Below are 19,727 nucleotides of genomic sequence, written 5' to 3'. Positions count from 1 at the left end.
CCTTTTATTCTTAGTTCAGTACAGAGCAGTAAGACATGTACATTCTTGTTGCATATTTAAAGACTTTTAATCAATCAGCTAGCTAACACCATTGCAGATTCCAGTGTGTTGATGCAGTATTTCGCTCATAATGTTGATAATAATTCCTCATTTTTCTTTTTGCCTCTCTCTTACTCCCAGAATGCCTACGTGAACATCAACAGAATCATGTCGGTGGCGAGCCGCCTGGCGGAGGCCGGCCACTACGCCTCCACGCAGATAAAGCAGATCTCCAGTCAGCTGGACCTGGACTGGAAAAGTTTCGCCGCCGCGCTGGACGAGCGCTCCACCATCCTCGCCATGTCGTCCGTCTTTCACCAGAAGGCCGAGCAGGTGAGAAATGTTGTGCCCGGTGGTGTTTCATCCGATCTGGGTCTCTGCAGCGGCAGAATGTCCACAATGTAGAATGTAAATGGGACATTTTGAGCGTCTGATTATATTTTGTAGATCAAAGCGATCCGCTGCTGATTCTTGGATGGTTGACATGGCAACAGATGGGCCCTGTTAGATTCCTGCTGGGCCCTTGACATTAGCTACAAGGGAACATTTTGAGATGAAAGACCAGGGGAGAGCGAGGGACGGGAACAGAGACGGCATTGGCTGGAATTGAGACGCAGCCCAATTAGAAACAGAGAAAAAAAAGCAGCACGAGGTGGGAAAACGAGACTAAAGGAAACTGACCTCCTCCTTTACTCTCTGGAGTTTACAATGCTCCCTCCACGAAACTGACGGAATTTCTTCAGTCAGAAGCCAAAAGGTCAAAGGTCACTGAAATCCCACCAAACACTTTGGGGCGTGACTCAATGATTCTTGATGCTAGTCATAAAGATGAAATGATGACGTGGTGACATTTAGGACAGACGTGGCTGTAATCTGCATGTGTTTTCACCCAAAACTGATGTGACGCCTTGAGAATGTGTAGAACGGACGTGTGACGTGAGGAGGAGACGCTCTGCAGGCTCACGGCCCCCGTGAGCTCCGTCCTCACGTGAATGTGTGTGTCTGTGTGTGTGTGTGTGTGTGTCCCGTGTCGCTCCCTCAGTTCCTGTCGGAGGTGGAGGCCTGGTGCAAAGTCTGCAACGAGGGAGGGCTGCCGTCCGAGATGCAGGAGCTGGAGATCGCCATCCACCGCCACCAGAGCCTGTACGAGCAGGTCACGCAGGCTTACACCGAGGTCAGTCTGCTGGTTGTCTGCGTTTCTTCAATGACACTGTTGGCCTCGTGGGTTCTCAATGGTTCACACCCCTTAAGCCTTGTTCCTTCCACCCTGGCAACGCTAAACACCCCCAAAAAGGCCGATATACTGCAGGCGAAGCTCTAGAAAAATGAGGAGGGACTCGAACCATCTGCAAGTCAAGAATTAAATGCGTTACAGAGTCTCCTGTCAACTGCTTATTTTAGCTGGGAATGTTGTAGCCTGTAAACACTCCGCCCTCCACGTGGTGCATTTATACACACACACACACACACACGCATCGCGCCCCCGCCCTTTGGTGCGTTCAGTCACACTGAGGACGGGGGCGAGACCCTCATTGATGTGAACCGACATCAATGTAGATGCAGAAGCAAGTGTCTCTCTCTGCTCGGCGTGCGTGCGTGTGTGTGTGTGTGTGTGTGTGTGTGTGTGTGCGTAATCTCCGTCAAGCGTTCGTTTCATCGCTGGTTCAAAAGAACAAAGTCCCAGTTGGCGTTCCTACTCCTCCTCCTCCTCCGTGAGGCAGCAGCGTGCAGCGGACCTCGGGTTCTGGTCGGTATCGTTCTGTACTCTGAAGGTCGGCGTCTCCTCGTGTGAATCCTGCTGATTAGCTGCTCGGGAGCCGCAGCGACGTGCGATGGAAGCTAACAACATATGTAGACGTATGTCGGGGGGGGGGAGGGGGGGCTCTGCTTCTTCTCCTACTGGAAAAAAACAAACAGGTGTAAGGCATCAGCTCAAGAAATATGTGCCCCTTTCCATAAACAAACACGCAACGTGAAAGTCGTTATTGGCTTCATGGCGATGGTCCAATGCACGTGATGCGTGAAAGGACGTCAAGAAACGAGCAGGACTCATCAGAAAGAAAGCGAAGCCGGCGCTCGGTGCCGTCCGTCCGTCCGTGTATAAATTAGCAGCTGGCAGTGAGAAGAGGAACGTTGAGTAGAATGTTCTAGTAGAGCCGATGGGAACCTTCTAGAATGCCAAACATGATGTGTGGGGACCTGTCTGTGTGTCCAGGTGAGTCAGGACGGTAAAGCCCTCCTGGACGTCCTCCAGAGGCCTCTGGGTCCCGGCAACTCCGAGTCGCTGACGGCCACGGCCAACTACTCCAAAGCGGTGAGTGTTCGGCTTCTGGATGCGGCCCAAAGGCGGAGCGTCAGCATTATTCCACCCTACTGTCATATTTCCTATCTCACACACACGTGTGTGTGTGACGCGGCGTTTGTGTCTTTTCCCAGGTTCACTGCATCCTGGACGTGGTTCACGAGGTTCTCCACCATCAGCGGCGTCTGGAGAACATCTGGCAGCATCGAAAGGTCCGACTTCACCAGCGGCTGCAGCTGTGTGTGTTCCAGCAGGATGTGCAGCAGGTACAGACACACACACACACGCGCACGCAGAAGCGATGAGAGGCACCAGCGGCCCTCCCGTCTCTGAAGCTAGATGTTTGGAATTCCAGAGATAAGAGGGCTGCGAGCGGAGCCTCCTTGGTGCTCCGGGTTCACGCAACCAGCCCACTGCGGCTCCGCAGAGGTTCTATAGAAATATTTGGGAGCGGCTGCTGTGTTGTGTTTTTGACCCCACGTTTTTAACGTGCGAGTCCTTGACGCGATCGGAGGTCCGACAGTAATGCCGTTCGGAACGCCGAACGCCCCAATTTTAGGGGCTTAATTTGTCCCGTACACATAATTCAGACCCTGATCCTGAGTTCCTCAAAGCACTCCCTGTCTCTGGGGAAAGTCTACAAAGGGGCTTTAAATCTTCTTCTGTAGCCAGGGGAGGAGGACGCACACACACACACACATGATAACAAGCGCACACCGAATGGATTAAACGCGGGTCCACTGTGACCGGTGCGTGAGAGAGAGACAGAGAGGGGGCGTGGGGGAATCCTGGCTACACTAAACACCTCTTCTACGTGACCCCGGAGAGAGAAAAATAGCGAGTGGAGGGGAGATTGTATCCGAAGGTTATAAATCTAAAACAGAGAGGCGAACACACAGCGCCAGACAAGCAGCAAGTGAGGGAGTGAGCTCGCACCAACAGCCCATGAATCACTGCAAACGGAGAAGCAACGCCACGGGATGAGAGCGACCCCGGAGAGGAGGAGGAGGAGGAGACGCACACAGCGCAGGCTGCAGCAGGAACGCAGTGGGTGTGCAGCTGCAGCTGCAGCTGCAGTCGGCACGCTCCGGCTTGAGTGCGTTGACCCGCGACCTTTTCCTGCGACCTTTCAGCTGGGCCGACGTCATGAATGACATCACGGCTCCTTCAGGGCCCAGAGGGGTGCTCCGAGATGCTGCTGGTGGGGGGGAAAACGGGGGCTTTGACTCAAGTGAAAGCACCGATACCACGGTGTGAAAGGAGCCCATGACAAGTAAAAGTACTGAAGCAGTAGAATCCAAATGATTATAAATACTTATTCTGTGATTATAGATTATAGGAAGCACATCCAAGAACTCAAAGTCCAATCTATGGATGATTTCAGATTAAAGGAGAAACAACAAAGCAGCATGTTGTACCTACGAGGCGCGGTGAGGCAGCGGGGGGGGGGTGTTTGTGTCAGGAGGTCATGTGACGGGGGTCCTCCTCCCTTCTCGTGCAGGTGATGGACTGGATAGAAAACCACGGCGAGGCTTTCCTCAGCAAGCACACCGGAGTGGGGAAGTCCCTTCACCGAGCCCGCGCCCTGCAGAAGAGACACGACGACTTTGAGGACGTCGCTCAGGTGAGTCTCCGTCCTCCAGGTGGGTTTTTGCCACAAACGTTCATTCGACCCCCCCCCCCAACCCCCTCCTTTTTTCCTGAAAATGTTTGTCTTGTGATACATTGATGTGATACTGAGTTCCGCCACAAGAGGCAGAAGCGCACCACGACCCCCAAAGTGTTAGAATTAGGAATAAAATCCCCCGTGAGGAGGCGTGCTGCTCTCCGGCCTGTTCATGCGCGTTCCCCCTCGGAGGCTCTCGTCCACAGTAGCGATTGAGAAGCTCCACTCCTGCCACGGTCCTCTTTTAAGTTACTGGTTTGTTTTCGAATCAGATGTTTATTCGCTCGCCTTTGCGAACATCTGCAAGTGATCTTCTTTGATTAATCCCAAATCCTTCCAAAACCGCCGTGCCCGGTAGGCGGCAGGAAGCAGGACGACCGGCCTCCGTGCGTAACCATTTATGGTCACCAGGCTTTCCAGCAGGGTCTGCAGGAGATGTTATCCATTCCTGAATTATTCCAGTGTTACAGTCTGTCATGTAAGAGACGCCGTGCTCATACAGAAGGAACATGTGGAAGCTCTCAGGAGAGGTTTAGAAAAAGAAGAAATGTCCTCCTTTGCGCTGTGGTTCGATCATCACGGTCCGTGTGTTTCACAAGAGTAGAAGAAACCTCCCTCACCTCCACCGACTGTGGTGAGACGCACCAAGCGCCCTTCAAATCATCACAACTATCCCTTTAAACCTCTGCGTGCACTATGCGGCCTTATAGGAGCACGCAGAGAAATAAGTGGGGGGCCTTGAGGGGCCTTGAGAAGTCGTTCTTCTCGACTCCTTCTAAGTGCGTCCTGCTTGTTGGAAGAAAAGAACAATGTGGTTCATGTTTGGTGAAGGCTTGGTAGTGGGCATTAATACCATGAAGAGTATACATATGTGTAATGTTTAACCTCTGGATGAGGGTTGAAGGCCCTTCAGAACCTGCTGGGTGAGCCGTTATTTCTCTCTTCTTGTTCTCCCTCACTAGCATGCTCATGCAGATTTAGCCGTTTTGCTGGTAAAACTCTCTACTTAGCGTTAAACGTAACACGAGTACATTAGGTACGCGTTTAAGATGACGAGAGATTACCCACAATGCACCTGGGCATGCCCGCTCACGTACAAACACAAAGACGTGCTGGGACTTCTCGTCTTAAAGTCCTCCTCTGGTCATTAGTGGTTATTTTTAGCTCCACTCGGCTACGTCGCGTTAGCTGCTTCTTCATCAAACACAAAGACTTAATGAAAAGCCGCTGCTCTTTTTTTTCTCATTAAAGTCTTCTGTGGAAAAGGGGCCATTGATCCACTTCAAACATGGGTGGGGGAGGGGGGGCGACAGGGAGGTTCCAGATGGGGAGGGCGGCACGAGGACCCTTCCAGGAGGAAACGAAAACCCCTTTAGAGCTCCTCAGCAGCTCCTCTGGGCCTGTGGAAGTCTATGAGACTGATGCATGGAGTTTATTCTGTGTGACAGAAGCACAGCTTCACTCTGAAAGAAGAGGATTTACAAATGTCTTTATGAACACTTTCACCCGTTTATTCATGTCTTAAAAGGTTTGGTCTCGCTGTGTCAGGGAGGATTCACCCTGAGCCACAGAAAATAGTCTTTTTTTCTCTTGTAAATTATAATCTTTATCTTCTCACTAATCCCTCTTCTTCCTCTGAAAGTGTGAAATATCCAGAATGTAAGCGTTCACATTTTATTAAATAATTGGGATCATAACCCAACTTTTTTTTTTCTCCGTCCAGCACCAAACCCACATGTGCTAAATATGAGAGATTACAGAGGTAATCTTGCATATTTAGCACAATAGAGTGTAATCCGGTTTGTCCTCCCGTTGAACAGCTGAAACAGACGGGATTTATTTTTGTGGTGAAGATGGAAATGTAAAACCTCTGGTGGATAAAAACATTATAGAATTTAAATGGGACACTATAGAATTGTATTGTTGTTGTGTGATCAACCTTTGCAAATAATAACAAATTCTGACCACAGGTAAACAGGTTGAGGAAAGGTTTATATGGACACACACATATATATATAATTTTTTGGGGTTGGGATCATGAACGTGATGAAGGCTTAAAAAAAATTTTTGATACTGAAGGACTTTACGGTCGGTGCAAAACGAAGCGTCACACAGATGCTGTTACCTGGTTGGTGTTGCTGATGAGGAAGACTATGATGATGACGATGATGATGAAGGCCCCCCTCTCCCCTCGCTCAGAACACGTACACCAATGCAGACAAGCTGCTGGAGGCCGCCGAGCAGCTGGCTCAGACGGGCGAGTGCGACCCCGAGGAGATCTACAAGGCCGCCCGGCACCTGGAAGTCCGAATCCAGGACTTCGTCCGCCGGGTGGAGCACAGGAAGCTGCTGCTCGACATGTCCGTGTCCTTCCACACACACACCAAGGAGGTGAGGCGCACACACACACACACACACACACACACATCCAGTCATTTCAGACCTGTGCTTTCTACTGACGCGTCTCTCTCTCTCTCTCTCTCTCTCTCTCTCTCTGCGTGTCCAGCTGTGGTCGTGGATGGAGGAGCTGCAGAAGCAGCTGTTGGACGAAGTGTGCTGCGACTCGGTGGACTCGGTGCAGACTCTGATCCAGCAGTTCCAGCAGCAGCAGACGGCCACGCTGGAGGCGACGCTCAACGTGATCAAAGAGGGAGAGGAGTTGATACAGCAGCTCAGGTGATCCTTCCATTCCCATAGTTATGGTGTTCTGAGAGGCACAGGGAAGGACGCTAATATTTAGAATGTAATTAAGGAGGAAGATGGATCAATGCAACAGCTCAGATAATAATATTCATTCCTAAAATGTCATTAAAAAGTCATTTTCATTCAATCACTCAAGGAAGACAGATTACCATATTGGCGCAAATACTGATTCATGTGTTTGGTACTTTTAAGGACAACACAATAATCGGTTGGAGTGTGAATGTGAATTTAAAAATAAATTATGAAGATGATATTAACAATATTGTTTGCTAGTGAATATAATTGTGTGTATAATGAGTAAAGGCATAGACGTGAAATCACCTTCAAACCGGGGAAAAGAGATATTACTGATAAAAACAAGCGCCGCCTTGTGTTCGGGGCCCTTTTCGGTGCGTCGTCTCCATCTGTCTCTCTTCCTCTTCCCACAGGGACGCAGCCATGTCGACCAATAAGACACCTCACTGCAGTTCCATCGCTCACATCCAGGGGGTGCTGCAGCAGCTGGACGAGGCCCAGGGCCAGATGGAGGAACTGTTCCACGAACGCAAAATCAAGCTGGACATCTTCCTCCAGCTCCGCATTTTCGAGCAGTACACCATAGAGGTGAGAGGGGGGGGGGGACGTGAGCGCGTTCGATACCACACACGGGCTCCCTCCATAGCGGCCCCCTTGGGGGATCTGCTGCGGAGTACCGCACAGCTCCGCTTCAGGTCCCCAGCTGTTGTTCTTCTGATCGAGAACTTCTTTTGAGGACGTGATGCCGCGTCACTGACTTTGAAAGGTCGGTTGGGTTGAAATAGGTCTGCCCCCCCTCCCCCCCCGCAGGTCACGGCGGAGTTGGACGCCTGGAACGAGGATCTGTCTCGTCAGCTGAGCGACACCGGCCGATCGGGCAGCGGCTCGGGCAGCGGCTCGGGCAGCGGCTCGGGCAGCGGCGGCAGCGGCGGCGGCGCGGAGGACATCGGCCTGGCAGAGCAGCGTCTGAAGCGTCACGCCGAGAGGAAGGCGGCCATGAACAACATGACCTACGAAGTGATGCAGCAGGGTCAAGACCTGCACCAGTACATCATGGAGGTCCAGGCCTCCGGTAGAACACGCACGCACAGACACACACACACACGCTGATCTTTGAGTTTAATACTTGATACAGAAGATATAGATATCTTAATAAAGTTATAGAAGCTTAAAATGCAAAGGCAAAATTGGCATTAGCATTTCAATCTGTGTAAATGTATACATTAAAGACTGCATCGTTGTAGGCACAATAATGATGATAATAATACAAGAAGCAGTCCTTTGCATTTACATTTACAGAGTCCTCTCATCAAAACATCTGATCCGAAGCCCCCGCAGTGATGGAAGAACTTGAGAATATTGATTGCATCAAAGGAGAGAGGGCTTACACAATTATTAAGTATTGTGTACATTAACAAGTGGTCAAACCGCCTTTCCAGAACCATAACACGCCTACAGTGTGTGCTTTAAAACTAGCTGCCGCAGATTACTTCCCACCATGCATTGTGTTCACGCGCCACATTGTAGAGCCAACGGGAGCTTTTGCAGAACACAGCCGAGCATCAGAGCGTGTTCTGGGAGGGGGTTGTTGTCGCCGTAGGTACGCTGCTACCGGGCAGACTCTTTCGCTTTCATGGGATTCACATCTGGATTTACAGCTGTGCACTTTACATCGCGGAGGAGAGGGAGCCCCGAGGCTTCGGCAGCACCGTGAACTTAAAGCATAAAGGGAAGCGTGTTGGGAGAGAATTGGGTTAAATAATCCTCATACAACAATCCTCTTACTGTTTGTGTGTGTGTGTGAGGAGGTTACAGCCTCTGTCACGCTACTGCCCCCTGCAGTGACTCTCACACACACACACACACACACACACACACACACACACACACGCTCTCTCAGCACAATCCCTGGTAATAGTTACCTGACTTGGGTGGAGAGGGACACATTGTTTTTCAATGCTTCAAATAGTCAAACATCTGCAGCTCATACATGCGTAGCGTGTGATATTACTCACGTAATCGGCTCCAGTAGAGAATCAAAGAGGCATTTACTCGCCATCGTGACCTCGCGCTCTGAATTGGGAAAACGTTTGAGTTCCGTGTCTGGAGTCTATTGCTCAGGACTCATTGCTCCTCAAGCTACTCGTTGTGTCGCTGATGTCCGCGCTTAGCTTAGCATTAACGCTGCACACTAACACACCTACACAGCAGGTCACGTCAAAGCGATGGTTAATGTTAATCCTGCCTTTACAAAGCTGCACGGGAATTAGAGTTCATCTAAAACATCACAAAATCCTCCCCCATCCTTCCCTGTAGGGGACTATATTCTGTTGGCCCATGTGACCCTCACACTCTATGTGTGTGTGTGTGTGTGTGTGTGTGTGTGTGGCAGGCATCGAGCTGACGGGGGAGAAGGACATGGACTTGGCCTCTCAGGTCCAGGAGCTTCTGGAGTTCCTCCACGAGAAGCAGCAGGAGGTGGAGCTCAACGCGCAGCTCACACACGCGCGGCTGGAGGAGATCCTGCAGCTGCGCCACCTGCAGGCCGAGGTCAAGCAGGTACGACGTGTTCTCGCGCCGCCGGGGGCCGACGCATGCATTACTTTCAGCGTTGCTCCCGAGTCGTCTTTTGATTTGAAAGTAAAATCCTAAAAAGTGAAGAAAGAAAAAAAATCTCATTTCGAAATGTCTCCTCAATGTTGGAGAATTGACAAGAACGACACGCGGCCAAAGCCTCGCGGTTCCTGGTTGTAAAGACGCTTCTGCAGAGGGGGATGTGAACATGATGTTGTTTGAGACAGGAAGCACGCTGCTGCTACAGATGGATCCAGCTGAATCATTTATGAGCTTTATGGCAACGTGCTCACAATCCCCCCACACACACTAACCCTTTCTTATTAACTGTAATCTTCTATAGTTTCATAAACAAATGAAAAAACAATTAGCGTTACTAATCTGGACTGGTTTAATCCTCGCAGTCTGGTTCATAAGTGAAAACATGAGGCGAGTTCTTGGTACCGATCCCCTTCACTGCGACCGGATCGCTCCCCAGAAGTTCTGCAGTCCAAGGAGCCCCCTGGTGGCTCACTGTGGTCACTGCATGATTCTACAGGCTCCATGATAACAATACGCGCTGGTCTAATTATAGCTCAGGAGTTATTTCACTGCGTGGCGTTGACAATGATCCTTCCTTAAGGAAGTATGACATCGTCGGCCACGCCAGGGTTCAAGGACCTCGCCCCTGACTGAGTGTGGAACTCCTGCTCTCCCGCTTGAGCTTCTTCATGGCGGCTATGATGTCATCTACTGCCCGATCATCCTATCTGCGCTCTGTTATCTGTTCATGAAGTGATGAGAGCTGGTTGGATTCACTTAAAGCTTTGGAAAGGTGCTACGATGCTTCCTTTCCTCATCTCCTTTAGCGTAGGAAACACCGGCCCCGAAGCCTCTACCAATGCAAAGGAGGTCAATGCCTTCCCACAATCCCTCGCAGCAGCCCATTTCTAAAGGGACACAGCGTTCGGTCATCATTTTACTGATAAATTAAAAACTTGGGCGTCAACTCTTTCCATGGAGTTTGATGTAAAGCTGCTCGACGAAGTGTCGGATCACGGAACCAGAGCTCAGCTAATGAACATCAGCCCGTCAGTGGGGGGGACCTTCATTCGCCTCGTCCACCCGAAATAACCTCTCCATGTTCAGACAGAAAACCTGACACACGTCTTTAGTCAGAACTCTTCTTCTCTGTCTCTCTAATAGGTGTTGGGTTGGATCCGTAACGGGGAGTCCATGTTGAACGCCAGCATGGTGAACGCCAGCTCTCTGTCTGAGGCCGAGCAGCTGCAGAGGGAGCATGAGCAGTTCCAGATGGCCATAGAGGTACACGCACACACACACACACACACAGACACACACATGCCCCAATCATCGCTGCCCAAACCAGGCTTACTGTACTAGAGCCATAATGATTTCAGCGTGCATCGGGTTTGAATAGTAGCAGATGAGTGCACTCTCTGAGACACACACACACACCCACACACACTCTGTGTGCTTGGACCGGGCCTCGATAATCATTTGATTCTGCATTGATTTTGAAGAGAAACAGATGCTCACACATGTGGTTTGTGTGTTTTTGTGTGTGTGTGTGTGTGTGTGTGTGTGCACTCCTGGCGCTCCTTTTAATAGCTGACTCCAGGAGTGTGTGAGCACTCACAGGGAGTAGAAGGAGGCTGTTGGTCAGCACTGTTCTAAGCACACACACACACACACACACACACACACACACACACACACACACACACACACACACACACACACACACAGTGTGGGTCCAGCATCCTCCATTAGACTAATGTGAAACTGTCTTTCCACACAAACACACGTATGAATAATCCAAGTAGTACATTCATGTTTTAGAATGTGGCGTGTTTTTTAAAATATGAATCATCGCTTTGTTGCATTTGAACAAAGGAGGCGGGGCCTGTTTGGAATAATGGAATGTAACAGACTGGGATATGCTGAGACAGCTGTTCTTCATAAAAACACTAACCAGGAACAGCATTGTCTTCGTATGTGAAGACTGAATCAAGAGTAGACGGAGACCGCGTATGAAAAGTGGCCGGTTTGTGACGAATCCGTCGCCATCATTGCTTCTGTCAATCACATTAAGCCCCGCCCCTTTAGCTGCTTTAGCTTTATGTTGTTTTTGACTCTGCATGGTCCATCATTTACAAAATGTGCAACATGGCGGTTGAAGCCTAGAGATGTGTGTGTTTTTTTGCCTCTCTTTATGTTTATATGATGATCGTCTCCTTGAGTTCCCTCACGTCACCTGAAACCATCTCCAACAATCGGCCTGAATTTGCATGTGTGTGGACGAGGCCAATAAGAGAAGAGCGACCCGCCACAGGATGACGTCGCTGGTCAGAAGAGGATAAAAACTAAAGCGATATGAACCAATGGTTGTCACTTCTCGCCCTCCCTCCCTCCCTCCCTCCCTCCCTCCCTCCCTCCCTCCCTCCCTCCCTCCAGTCTCTTTTCCATGCCAACTCCCTCCAGAAGACCCATCAGAGCGCCTTGCAGGTCCAGCAGAAGGCTGAGGTAAAGTCCAGCTCTTCACAACTGTCCCCCCCACTGAGTGTCCTGCGTTATCCTGCTCGCTGTATTCCTGCATGTCTTCATTTCCTCCTCCTCCTCCTCCAGATGATGCTGCAGGCAGGTCACTACGATCCGGAGGCGATCCGAGGCTGCGCCGAGAAGGTGGCGGTTCACTGGCAGCAGCTGATGCTGAAGATGGAGGACCGGCTGAAGCTCGTCAACGCCTCGGTGGCCTTTTACAAGACGTCCGAACAGGTCTGACACACACACACACACACACACAGAGAGCTGTGTCCGCAGGCCGCGGCTGACCCGTGGCGTTGCAGGTGTGCAGCGTGCTGGAGAGCCTGGAGCAGGAGTACCGCCGCGACGAGGACTGGTGCGGCAGCCACGACAAAGTGGGCGTGTCGGCGGACTGCGAGCACCTCCTGCCTCTGATCAGCAAACATCTGGAGCAGAAAGAGGCTTTCCTCAAGGTGACGCCGCACTTCACCAGCTTCCTATGAAGGCCGTCAATACATGACAAATATACCGGAAAATTAACGCTAAAATCACTTTTAAAATGCTTCGAAGCAATGCTGATGAAACATTTATACTGACCACTTGTGGTAGCTTGATATCACAATAAAATAAATTATAACAGGGATTATGATGCACTATAGTGTGGATTTATTGATTATTGACAAAGACAAAGCGGAAAATAAAAATAAGTTTGAACTATTTCTGTTGCACTCATCCATTGAGTTCAATATGGGGGTGAGCAGAGTGAAGTCCTTTGGCGATGGGGGGGGGGGGCGGAGTCTCTGAATGGCGAGCGTTGCGTGGCGTAAGCACCGTGACCCTTGTGCTGCAGGCGTGCACTCTGGCCCGGAGGAACGCCGAGGTCTTCCTGAAGTACATCCACAGGAACAACGTGAGCATGCCCGGAGCCGCCGGCCACGCCAGAGGGCCCGAACAGCAGGTCAAAGGTCAGTGGAGATACATACATTATATTGTGTTTGCGGCGGCATCAGGGGAGGAAGTGCGCGGCTCACGCGATGGTTGCGGTTGTGCGTTCCTGTGAGCAGCCATCCTCAACGAGCTGCTGCAGAGAGAGAACAGAGTGCTTCACTTCTGGACCCTGAAGAAGCGGCGGCTGGACCAGTGTCAGCAGTACTTGGTGTTTGAACGCAGCGCCAAACAGGTCAGCGTGTGTGTGTGTGTGTGTGTGTGTGTGTGTGTGTGCCGTCTTTAGGGAAACAAAGGGAAATAATTCTGGCTGAATTACGGCTTTGGAGAAAAGTTCAACACTGAAGCGACATCTGGTTTATATCATCAGCTTTGTCTGTTGTGTGTGTTTGTTTGTGTGCGTGTTTGCGTGCGTGTTTTTGTGCGTCTTTGTGTACAGGCGTTGGACTGGATCCAAGAGACAGGTGAAGTTTACCTGGCCACACACACGTCCCCTGGTGAAAGCAGCGAGGAAACGCAGCAGCTCCTCAGCGACTACCGCCACTTCAGACTCACGGCCAAGGTATAGTGTGTGTGTGTGTGTGTGTGTGTGTGTGCGCGCGCTCCTGGCAGCAGTTTTATTGACCCGCTGAAGAAGCCAAACCGGTAAAATGTAGTTTGTGGCTATTTGGACTTGTTACGAGGCCAGATTACTCCGAGGGGGTTTAACAGTCTGCTGCGTCTTTTCCCCTCGTTGCTAGGCAACCACGGAGCGCTAACGTTAGTCCGACAGCACACTACCCGATGGTTAACACTACAGTTCAAATGAATGAAAACTGCTTCCCCCTTCCTAGTCCGTTGTAACTGGACAGGATGCGTTCTATTCAGGCAGGTAGCAGAACATCAGCGAGTCCTCCACCATGTCTCTGCGTGTGCGTCTTCCCTCCCGCAGCAAACCAAGGACAAGGTGAAGCTGCTGATCCAGCTGGCGGACAACCTGGTGGAGAAAGGCCACGCCCACGTGTCGGAGCTGAAGCGATGGGTCAGCACGGTGGACCGCCGATACCGAGACTTCTCGCTGCGCATGGGCAAGTACCAGGAGAGCCTGGAGAGGAGCCTTGGCGTGAGCTCCAAGGTGAGAGGGCGCGCCGACTCCCCCCCCCCCCCCTCCACCCGTGACTCTTTCATGGCGCTCCTTGTGTCGGGATCGTTGACGCCGAGCCGCTTCTGGTTTCTCCCCCCCCGCGCAGGACAACAAGGACCTGGAGCTGGACATCATCCCCGCCAGCCTCACGGACGACCCCGAGGTCAAACTGCGTGACCCCAACCCGGAGGTCAACGAGGAGAAGAGGAAGTCCGCCAGGAAGAAAGAGTGAGTGAGAGTATTAGTATTTTCTCTTTATTGTCCTCGTTTGGAGAAGCCAGCCAGCGCCAACGACAATGCTGTCAATTAACGCCGGGAAAAGGATGGTGACGTGGGCGAAGCGTTGCCGTGGTGACCGCAGCGAGCGCAACTACGCTGACTCTCCCCTCAGGTTCATCATGGCGGAGCTGCTGCAGACGGAGAAGACCTACGTCAGAGACCTCCAAGAGTGCCTCGAGGTAAGAAGAGCTGTTTTGGCTTCTGGAGCCAAACAACCGTCTTCCCGTGTTCCTCACGCGTCCCGTCCCTCCGCCAGACCTACCTGTGGGAGATGAACAGCGGCGTGGAGGAGATTCCTCCGGGCATCGCCAGCAAGGAGCACGTCGTCTTCGGCAACATGCAGGACATCTGGGACTTCCACAGCAAGTGAGCGGCGGTCGGATCGGAGAGTGATCGGACATATTTCACATTCTTTCACGGTTCAATCCTTATTTGACACTTGACCTTTGACAAAGAAAACAATGCACCGTTTGATGGCGCCTGCTTTGGTGTTTGTGTCCAGCATCTTCCTGAAGGAGCTGGTGAACTACGAGCAGCTACCAGAGGATGTTGGTCACTGCTTCGTCACCTGGGTGAGAGGCGCTCATTCCACCCCAGATGTTGTGAGGACAGTGTGTTCTAATAAGGACGGTGGGCTTATCGTAGAGTAAACACCTGGTCCTCTCTCCTCCTGCTTCCCAGGCTGATAAGTTCCACATTTACGTGGATTACTGTAAGAACAAACCCGACTCCAGTCAGCTGATCCTGGAGCACGCCGGCTCCTTCTTCGACGTGAGTAAACCCTTCCACGCTAAAGACCTTCTCATCTGCTCATCAGAGGAAACAGCTAATGGGTGCTGATTAGTATGTTGTTCTCCTGCTCCACCAGCAGGTGGTGCTGTTTGATCATTGAAGAAAGTCGGGTTAGATTCCCACCAGCAGCAGCACACTGAAGGGACTATTTAGCTGTAAACAGAAATGTCACCAGTAACAGTATCGGCTGGAATGTTGTCCCTGTGGGTTTAAACAGGACATTCAGCAGAGACGGGGACTCGCTAACTCCATCTCCTCCTACCTCATCAAACCAGTCCAGAGGATCACCAAGTACCAACTACTGCTCAAGGTAGATCCACAAAAACACACACGCTGAGAGAAGAGCTGAGGGCGGGGCAGGAAGCAGCCAGGGCTCACAGGTGGTGTCTTCCCTCGTCCCTCTGCAGGAGTTGCTGTCCTGTTGTGAGGAAGGTAAAGGGGAGATTAAGGACGGTTTGGATGTGATGCTGAGTGTTCCTAAGAGAGCAAACGACGCCATGCATCTGGCCATGATGGAGGGTAGGAGACGATTGCATTTCTTCTTTTCTATATTCTGTAGTTCATTGATGTTCATTAAAGAATAACTGGCTTTATATCCTGATGAGCGTGCATGCGACATAGGAGGGCAAGTCTTTCCTGGTGGGTTTTTAAGTCCTGGTCCTCTTCCTCTTCCTCTTCCTCCTCCTCCTCCTCCTCAGGCTTTGAGGAAAACCTGGAGGTGCAGGGCGAGCTGATCCTGCAGGACAGTTTCCAGGTTTGGGACCCGCGCTCGCTCATCAGGAAGGGGCGGGACCGGCACCTCTTCCTGTTTGAGTTCTCCCTGGTCTTCAGCAAGGAGATCAAAGACTCAGCTGGCAGAACAAAGTACCAGTACAAGAACAAACTACTGGTCAGTGTGTGTGTGTGTGTGTGTGTGTGTGTGTGTGTGTGTCCACGCACGAATACGAGGTCACTTCACTTCGCAGCTCCCTCCGGCTCTCTCAAACTGCGTTTGTGTTCACGTGTGGGAATGAACGGCACGTGTTGCTTTCCCCCCTCAGACGTCGGAGCTGGGAGTGACGGAGCACGTTGAGGGCGATCCGTGTAAATTCGCCCTGTGGGCCGGCAGAACCCCCTCCTCCGATAATAAAACCGTGCTAAAGGCAAGGAAAACGTCTCACTCACACGTTGCTGTCTGAGTAGCGGTTAGCCGCCGTTAACACGCGTCACGTTACCCTGTGGTTTCCCCCCCCCTTCCATAGGCCTCGAACATGGAAGCCAAACAGGAGTGGATCAAGAACATCCGGGAGGTGATCCAGGAGAGGATGACTCACCTGAAGGGGGCGCTGAAGGAGCCTCTTCACCTGCCCAAAGCACCAGCTCTGTCCAAACCCAGGAACCACACCAAGAGGTAACGTTGGACTCCTCAATAATAATTACTCATTTTATTATGGAAATGAAGTCACGAAGAACACCGCTTCAGATGAACGCCATCAACGTCAAGCGAGCATGTTGTGATCGCGTGTGTCCAGGGACGGGGGGGAAGACGGAGACAGCCAGGGAGACGGCGGCAGCCAACAGGACACCGTCTCCATCGCCTCCAGGACGTCCCAGAACACCGTGGACAGCGACAAGGTAGGGGGCGCACCCTTCACTTGTCGGGGGGAGGAGGAGGCAGCTTGATGAGCTGATGACCCACAGCTGTGTCCTGCGCGCTACGGGGTCTCCCACGCCGCCACAAGGGGCAGCAGCAGGGGCTGGGCCGGTGGCAGAGAGACATGCGTCCGCGTGCACCATGGCTGCGCGTGAACAGAGGAGCCCGCGGCGATGAAAAGCCTCTTCAGGTTGTGCGCAGGCGGCCGTTCTGACGCCCCCCCCCCGGCCAGCCTCCGGCGCCCCCCAAGTAAGCCCGTCTGCTGCCTCTCATTGCTGCTGATTGAGTCATTCCTTTCGATATTCTACGGCCAAACGCCAGAGGATCTGCTGTCTGATTGGACTCCCGAGTGCTTTGGTGTGAACGTAAATGTGAGGAAACATTGAAACTCCTTTTGAAAGGAGTCTGGTGAAGCTTCTTTTTCGGTGGTTCTGGTTCCCCACCGATTGTTTTTATCAGGACTCCCACTGTGGTGTCACACAGTAGGGCCTTTTTATTTTATTTTTTTACATTTTTATACCCGGCAACCCCTCGCCCACACGCGACCCGGCCTCCAAATGTCGACACACACACACACACACACACACACACACACACACACACACACACACACAGAGAGAGAGAAAGAAAGACCCTTCACTCAATCAGAACGGCTGGGAGGGGGAGTCACTCTTTTGTTTTGTCTGTATCTTTCTGTGTGGTTCTGTAAAGTCACAAAGGAGAGATGCCGAGTCTGTTCTCTAAACAAAACAAGATTCATTTTCCACCCTCTCTTTTTACGCGTGTGGGTGCGTTGGCGTTCGTTGTGACTATGATTTAAAAGACTTGGCTATTTTTACATCCTTCCCGTCAAACGTAAAAAAAAAAAGAGACAAAAACGAAGGAAAAAACATCTACATTTTTCTTTGGATACGCTCCACATTTCACACGCTGACCCAGCAAAGCACCGCTCTGTTCCTCCCATTCAGTCTGTTTACTTTTAACTGTTACTTTAAACTTTAAAAAAAAGCAAATCCTTGATAAATTGTCCCCTTCCGTCCCCTTTGTGTGAGAGTGTAGCGGGGGATTCGGCGTGTATTTTGCGGTGAAGGCGGGGCGAGATAATGCTGTTTGTTGAGCTGTCTGATGGGCCGTGTGTGTTCAGCGCCGCCTAAGCTGCACTTTGGGTTCAGTGTCTTTCTGCAGGTGTTTTTCAGTCTGGATGTAATCTGTGGGTTTCACCCCTCGTCAGCAAACATCTTGTTCTAAGGCCGATAAGAGGTGCAGTCTGGGGATTAAAAACACCCAAAACGGTTCCAGTTGTGAAATGTCCACTGAGTCACGATCCACCGAGGAACAGCTCACCGCACATGTGAGCAACCGGAAGTGGAGGCAAAGCCCACCGGGGAGGGGGGCATTAAATACTTTAAATAAAAGATGTAACTCCCACCGCTAAGAAGCAGCTCACCTGCTCCACGTTCACGTATCGATCCGCGTGTTAAACAGTTAAAAGAGGCCCCGCTTGTGGAGACACGGCTCCCTTTTTGTCCATCTCACACCCCCCCCCCCCGTAAAACGTCTCCTCCTGGTCCGTCTCCCCTTGTCCCCGTCTGTCACTCTCCTAGAGGAACACGCCCACTATTAGTTTTTACTATTGGAGTCTCTTTCTCGATTGTTTACCCCGTCTCTGTAATAACAGACGTGGGCACAGTCAGATGTTCCACTGGCTGTCTCGGTCCAGCCCGTGTGTGTAGACAGGGTGGGACGCTTTGGGTTCTGGTGGTTTGTGGAGACGTTTTTATATAACACCCCCTCCCTCCCCCCTCCCTTTTCTCTCTCTCTCTCTCTCTCCCTTGCCTTCCCTCTCTGTTTATCAGCTGTGGGTCAACAGAATAAATAGGTCTTGTTAGCGCGCTGAAACCGTCCAGGACGCTCAGCAGCAGACAGATTGAAAGGAAGGAAGATGGATTCCTTCCTTTGATTTTCCTCCTGTGTCGTTAAGTCATTCCAGCGGCCTGTTGTTACGTTTTGTTTTTGAGTGGATTTGAGTTCCCTCCAACGGTTACGTCGTGTACATCTCCAGTGGGGGGGGGGGCTCTCTGCTCTTTTCCATTTTCAGGACTAATAAAGTTACTCATACTCAGCCTGTACAGATTAAACGACAAAAACAGAAAAACCCCTTCGAGACCAGTTTGTTCAGAGAGTTTTTTTTTCTCAATTTTTCCGGGTCATGTGACGTCTGTGTGGTCACGCGGGTAGCGAGTGCCCTCTCTTCTTGGCCCCGAGGTGGGAGCACGAGAAGGTCAAGGTGAGCGGTCTCGCATGCGCCGTCTGTGACCGCCATGCGAGGGCCGAAGCCGTGATGCGTTTCCCCCGTGTGAGTCAGCCGCGGTTCGGTCCGCGGTCAGCGCGCGTTATTTAAAGCGCCGTTCCAGCGGTCGACAGCCTGGCGGCCCCCTCGTGGCTCCGCCGCCGGCCCCCGACGGAGCACAGACCTCCGCCTGCAGTTGGGAGTAAAACTCCATTGTTTTTCATTCAAGGGACTTCTCCTTGTTAGCATGCTAACGTTAGCTCAAAGCACCACCAGTCGAGTCGGGCCCAGGTCTGGCCCCCGAATCCAGTTCATGTGGTCCCAGTGGTCCCAGTGGTCCAAATCTACTCTGATCTTTAACAGGCAGATGAATCGACTCCATTGTGTCTCAGAGAGGAATTAATCAAACCTCGGGCAAGAGCAACCTGAGAATGTGAGCTGTGGGCGGATCGTCTCCCTCTGGTTCCACATGTTCTCAATAAGGCGGCGTGAGGCGGGGGGGGGGCGTGCGCGGGGGAATCACGTTTGGCGCCGCCGTCACGGGGACGTGGCTAAAAGTAGTCCTGCGTCCGGCCAACGCCGAAGAGGGAATCTCCCCCCCCCGCTGCCTGTTGTCTCGGAGGCTGTGGTTTAGTGTTCAGAGCAGCGGATTAATCAGAGGTCTACATCCCCTTTATGTATTTAAACATACATTGTGCACATTAAACACATGAATGTATGAATTGATGCATAGTCAGCGACTTTTTCCCGCACAGCAACAGTTTATTTTGGGGAAAAATACAAAATGTAAAAAGTTCAGGGGGTAAAATTAACCCGACGGAAAAAACTAATAATGAAATG

The 19,727-nt window shown here is 51.4% G+C and overlaps 1 protein-coding gene across 5 annotated transcripts in view; it reads left to right on the top strand.

The window, feature by feature from the left end:
* Positions 1–19,727, top strand: part of kalrna (kalirin RhoGEF kinase a) — a 65,363-nt gene that overhangs the window by 20,610 nt on the left and 25,026 nt on the right. For all 5 annotated transcript variants that reach the window (XM_062565239.1, XM_062565237.1, XM_062565238.1 and 2 more), the window contains exons 10-38: positions 181–372; positions 1,082–1,213; positions 2,255–2,353; positions 2,476–2,607; positions 3,843–3,965; positions 6,207–6,398; positions 6,514–6,683; positions 7,139–7,313; positions 7,536–7,797; positions 9,118–9,284; positions 10,485–10,604; positions 11,757–11,825; positions 11,928–12,077; positions 12,149–12,298; positions 12,676–12,790; positions 12,890–13,005; positions 13,210–13,332; positions 13,702–13,884; positions 14,000–14,121; positions 14,285–14,351; positions 14,429–14,538; positions 14,675–14,744; positions 14,854–14,943; positions 15,182–15,274; positions 15,372–15,483; positions 15,663–15,853; positions 16,005–16,106; positions 16,206–16,354; positions 16,476–16,578. In XM_062565239.1, coding sequence (XP_062421223.1) covers positions 181–372; positions 1,082–1,213; positions 2,255–2,353; positions 2,476–2,607; positions 3,843–3,965; positions 6,207–6,398; positions 6,514–6,683; positions 7,139–7,313; positions 7,536–7,797; positions 9,118–9,284; positions 10,485–10,604; positions 11,757–11,825; positions 11,928–12,077; positions 12,149–12,298; positions 12,676–12,790; positions 12,890–13,005; positions 13,210–13,332; positions 13,702–13,884; positions 14,000–14,121; positions 14,285–14,351; positions 14,429–14,538; positions 14,675–14,744; positions 14,854–14,943; positions 15,182–15,274; positions 15,372–15,483; positions 15,663–15,853; positions 16,005–16,106; positions 16,206–16,354; positions 16,476–16,578 — 3,879 coding nt within the window. The remainder of the gene's footprint in view (positions 1–180; positions 373–1,081; positions 1,214–2,254; positions 2,354–2,475; positions 2,608–3,842; positions 3,966–6,206; positions 6,399–6,513; positions 6,684–7,138; positions 7,314–7,535; positions 7,798–9,117; positions 9,285–10,484; positions 10,605–11,756; positions 11,826–11,927; positions 12,078–12,148; positions 12,299–12,675; positions 12,791–12,889; positions 13,006–13,209; positions 13,333–13,701; positions 13,885–13,999; positions 14,122–14,284; positions 14,352–14,428; positions 14,539–14,674; positions 14,745–14,853; positions 14,944–15,181; positions 15,275–15,371; positions 15,484–15,662; positions 15,854–16,004; positions 16,107–16,205; positions 16,355–16,475; positions 16,579–19,727) is intronic.

The sequence above is a fragment of the Pungitius pungitius genome, chromosome 10, assembly GCF_949316345.1.
Source record: "Pungitius pungitius chromosome 10, fPunPun2.1, whole genome shotgun sequence".
Lineage (NCBI taxonomy): Eukaryota > Metazoa > Chordata > Actinopteri > Perciformes > Gasterosteidae > Pungitius > Pungitius pungitius.
This window is presented reverse-complemented; position numbering and strand designations above follow the sequence as displayed.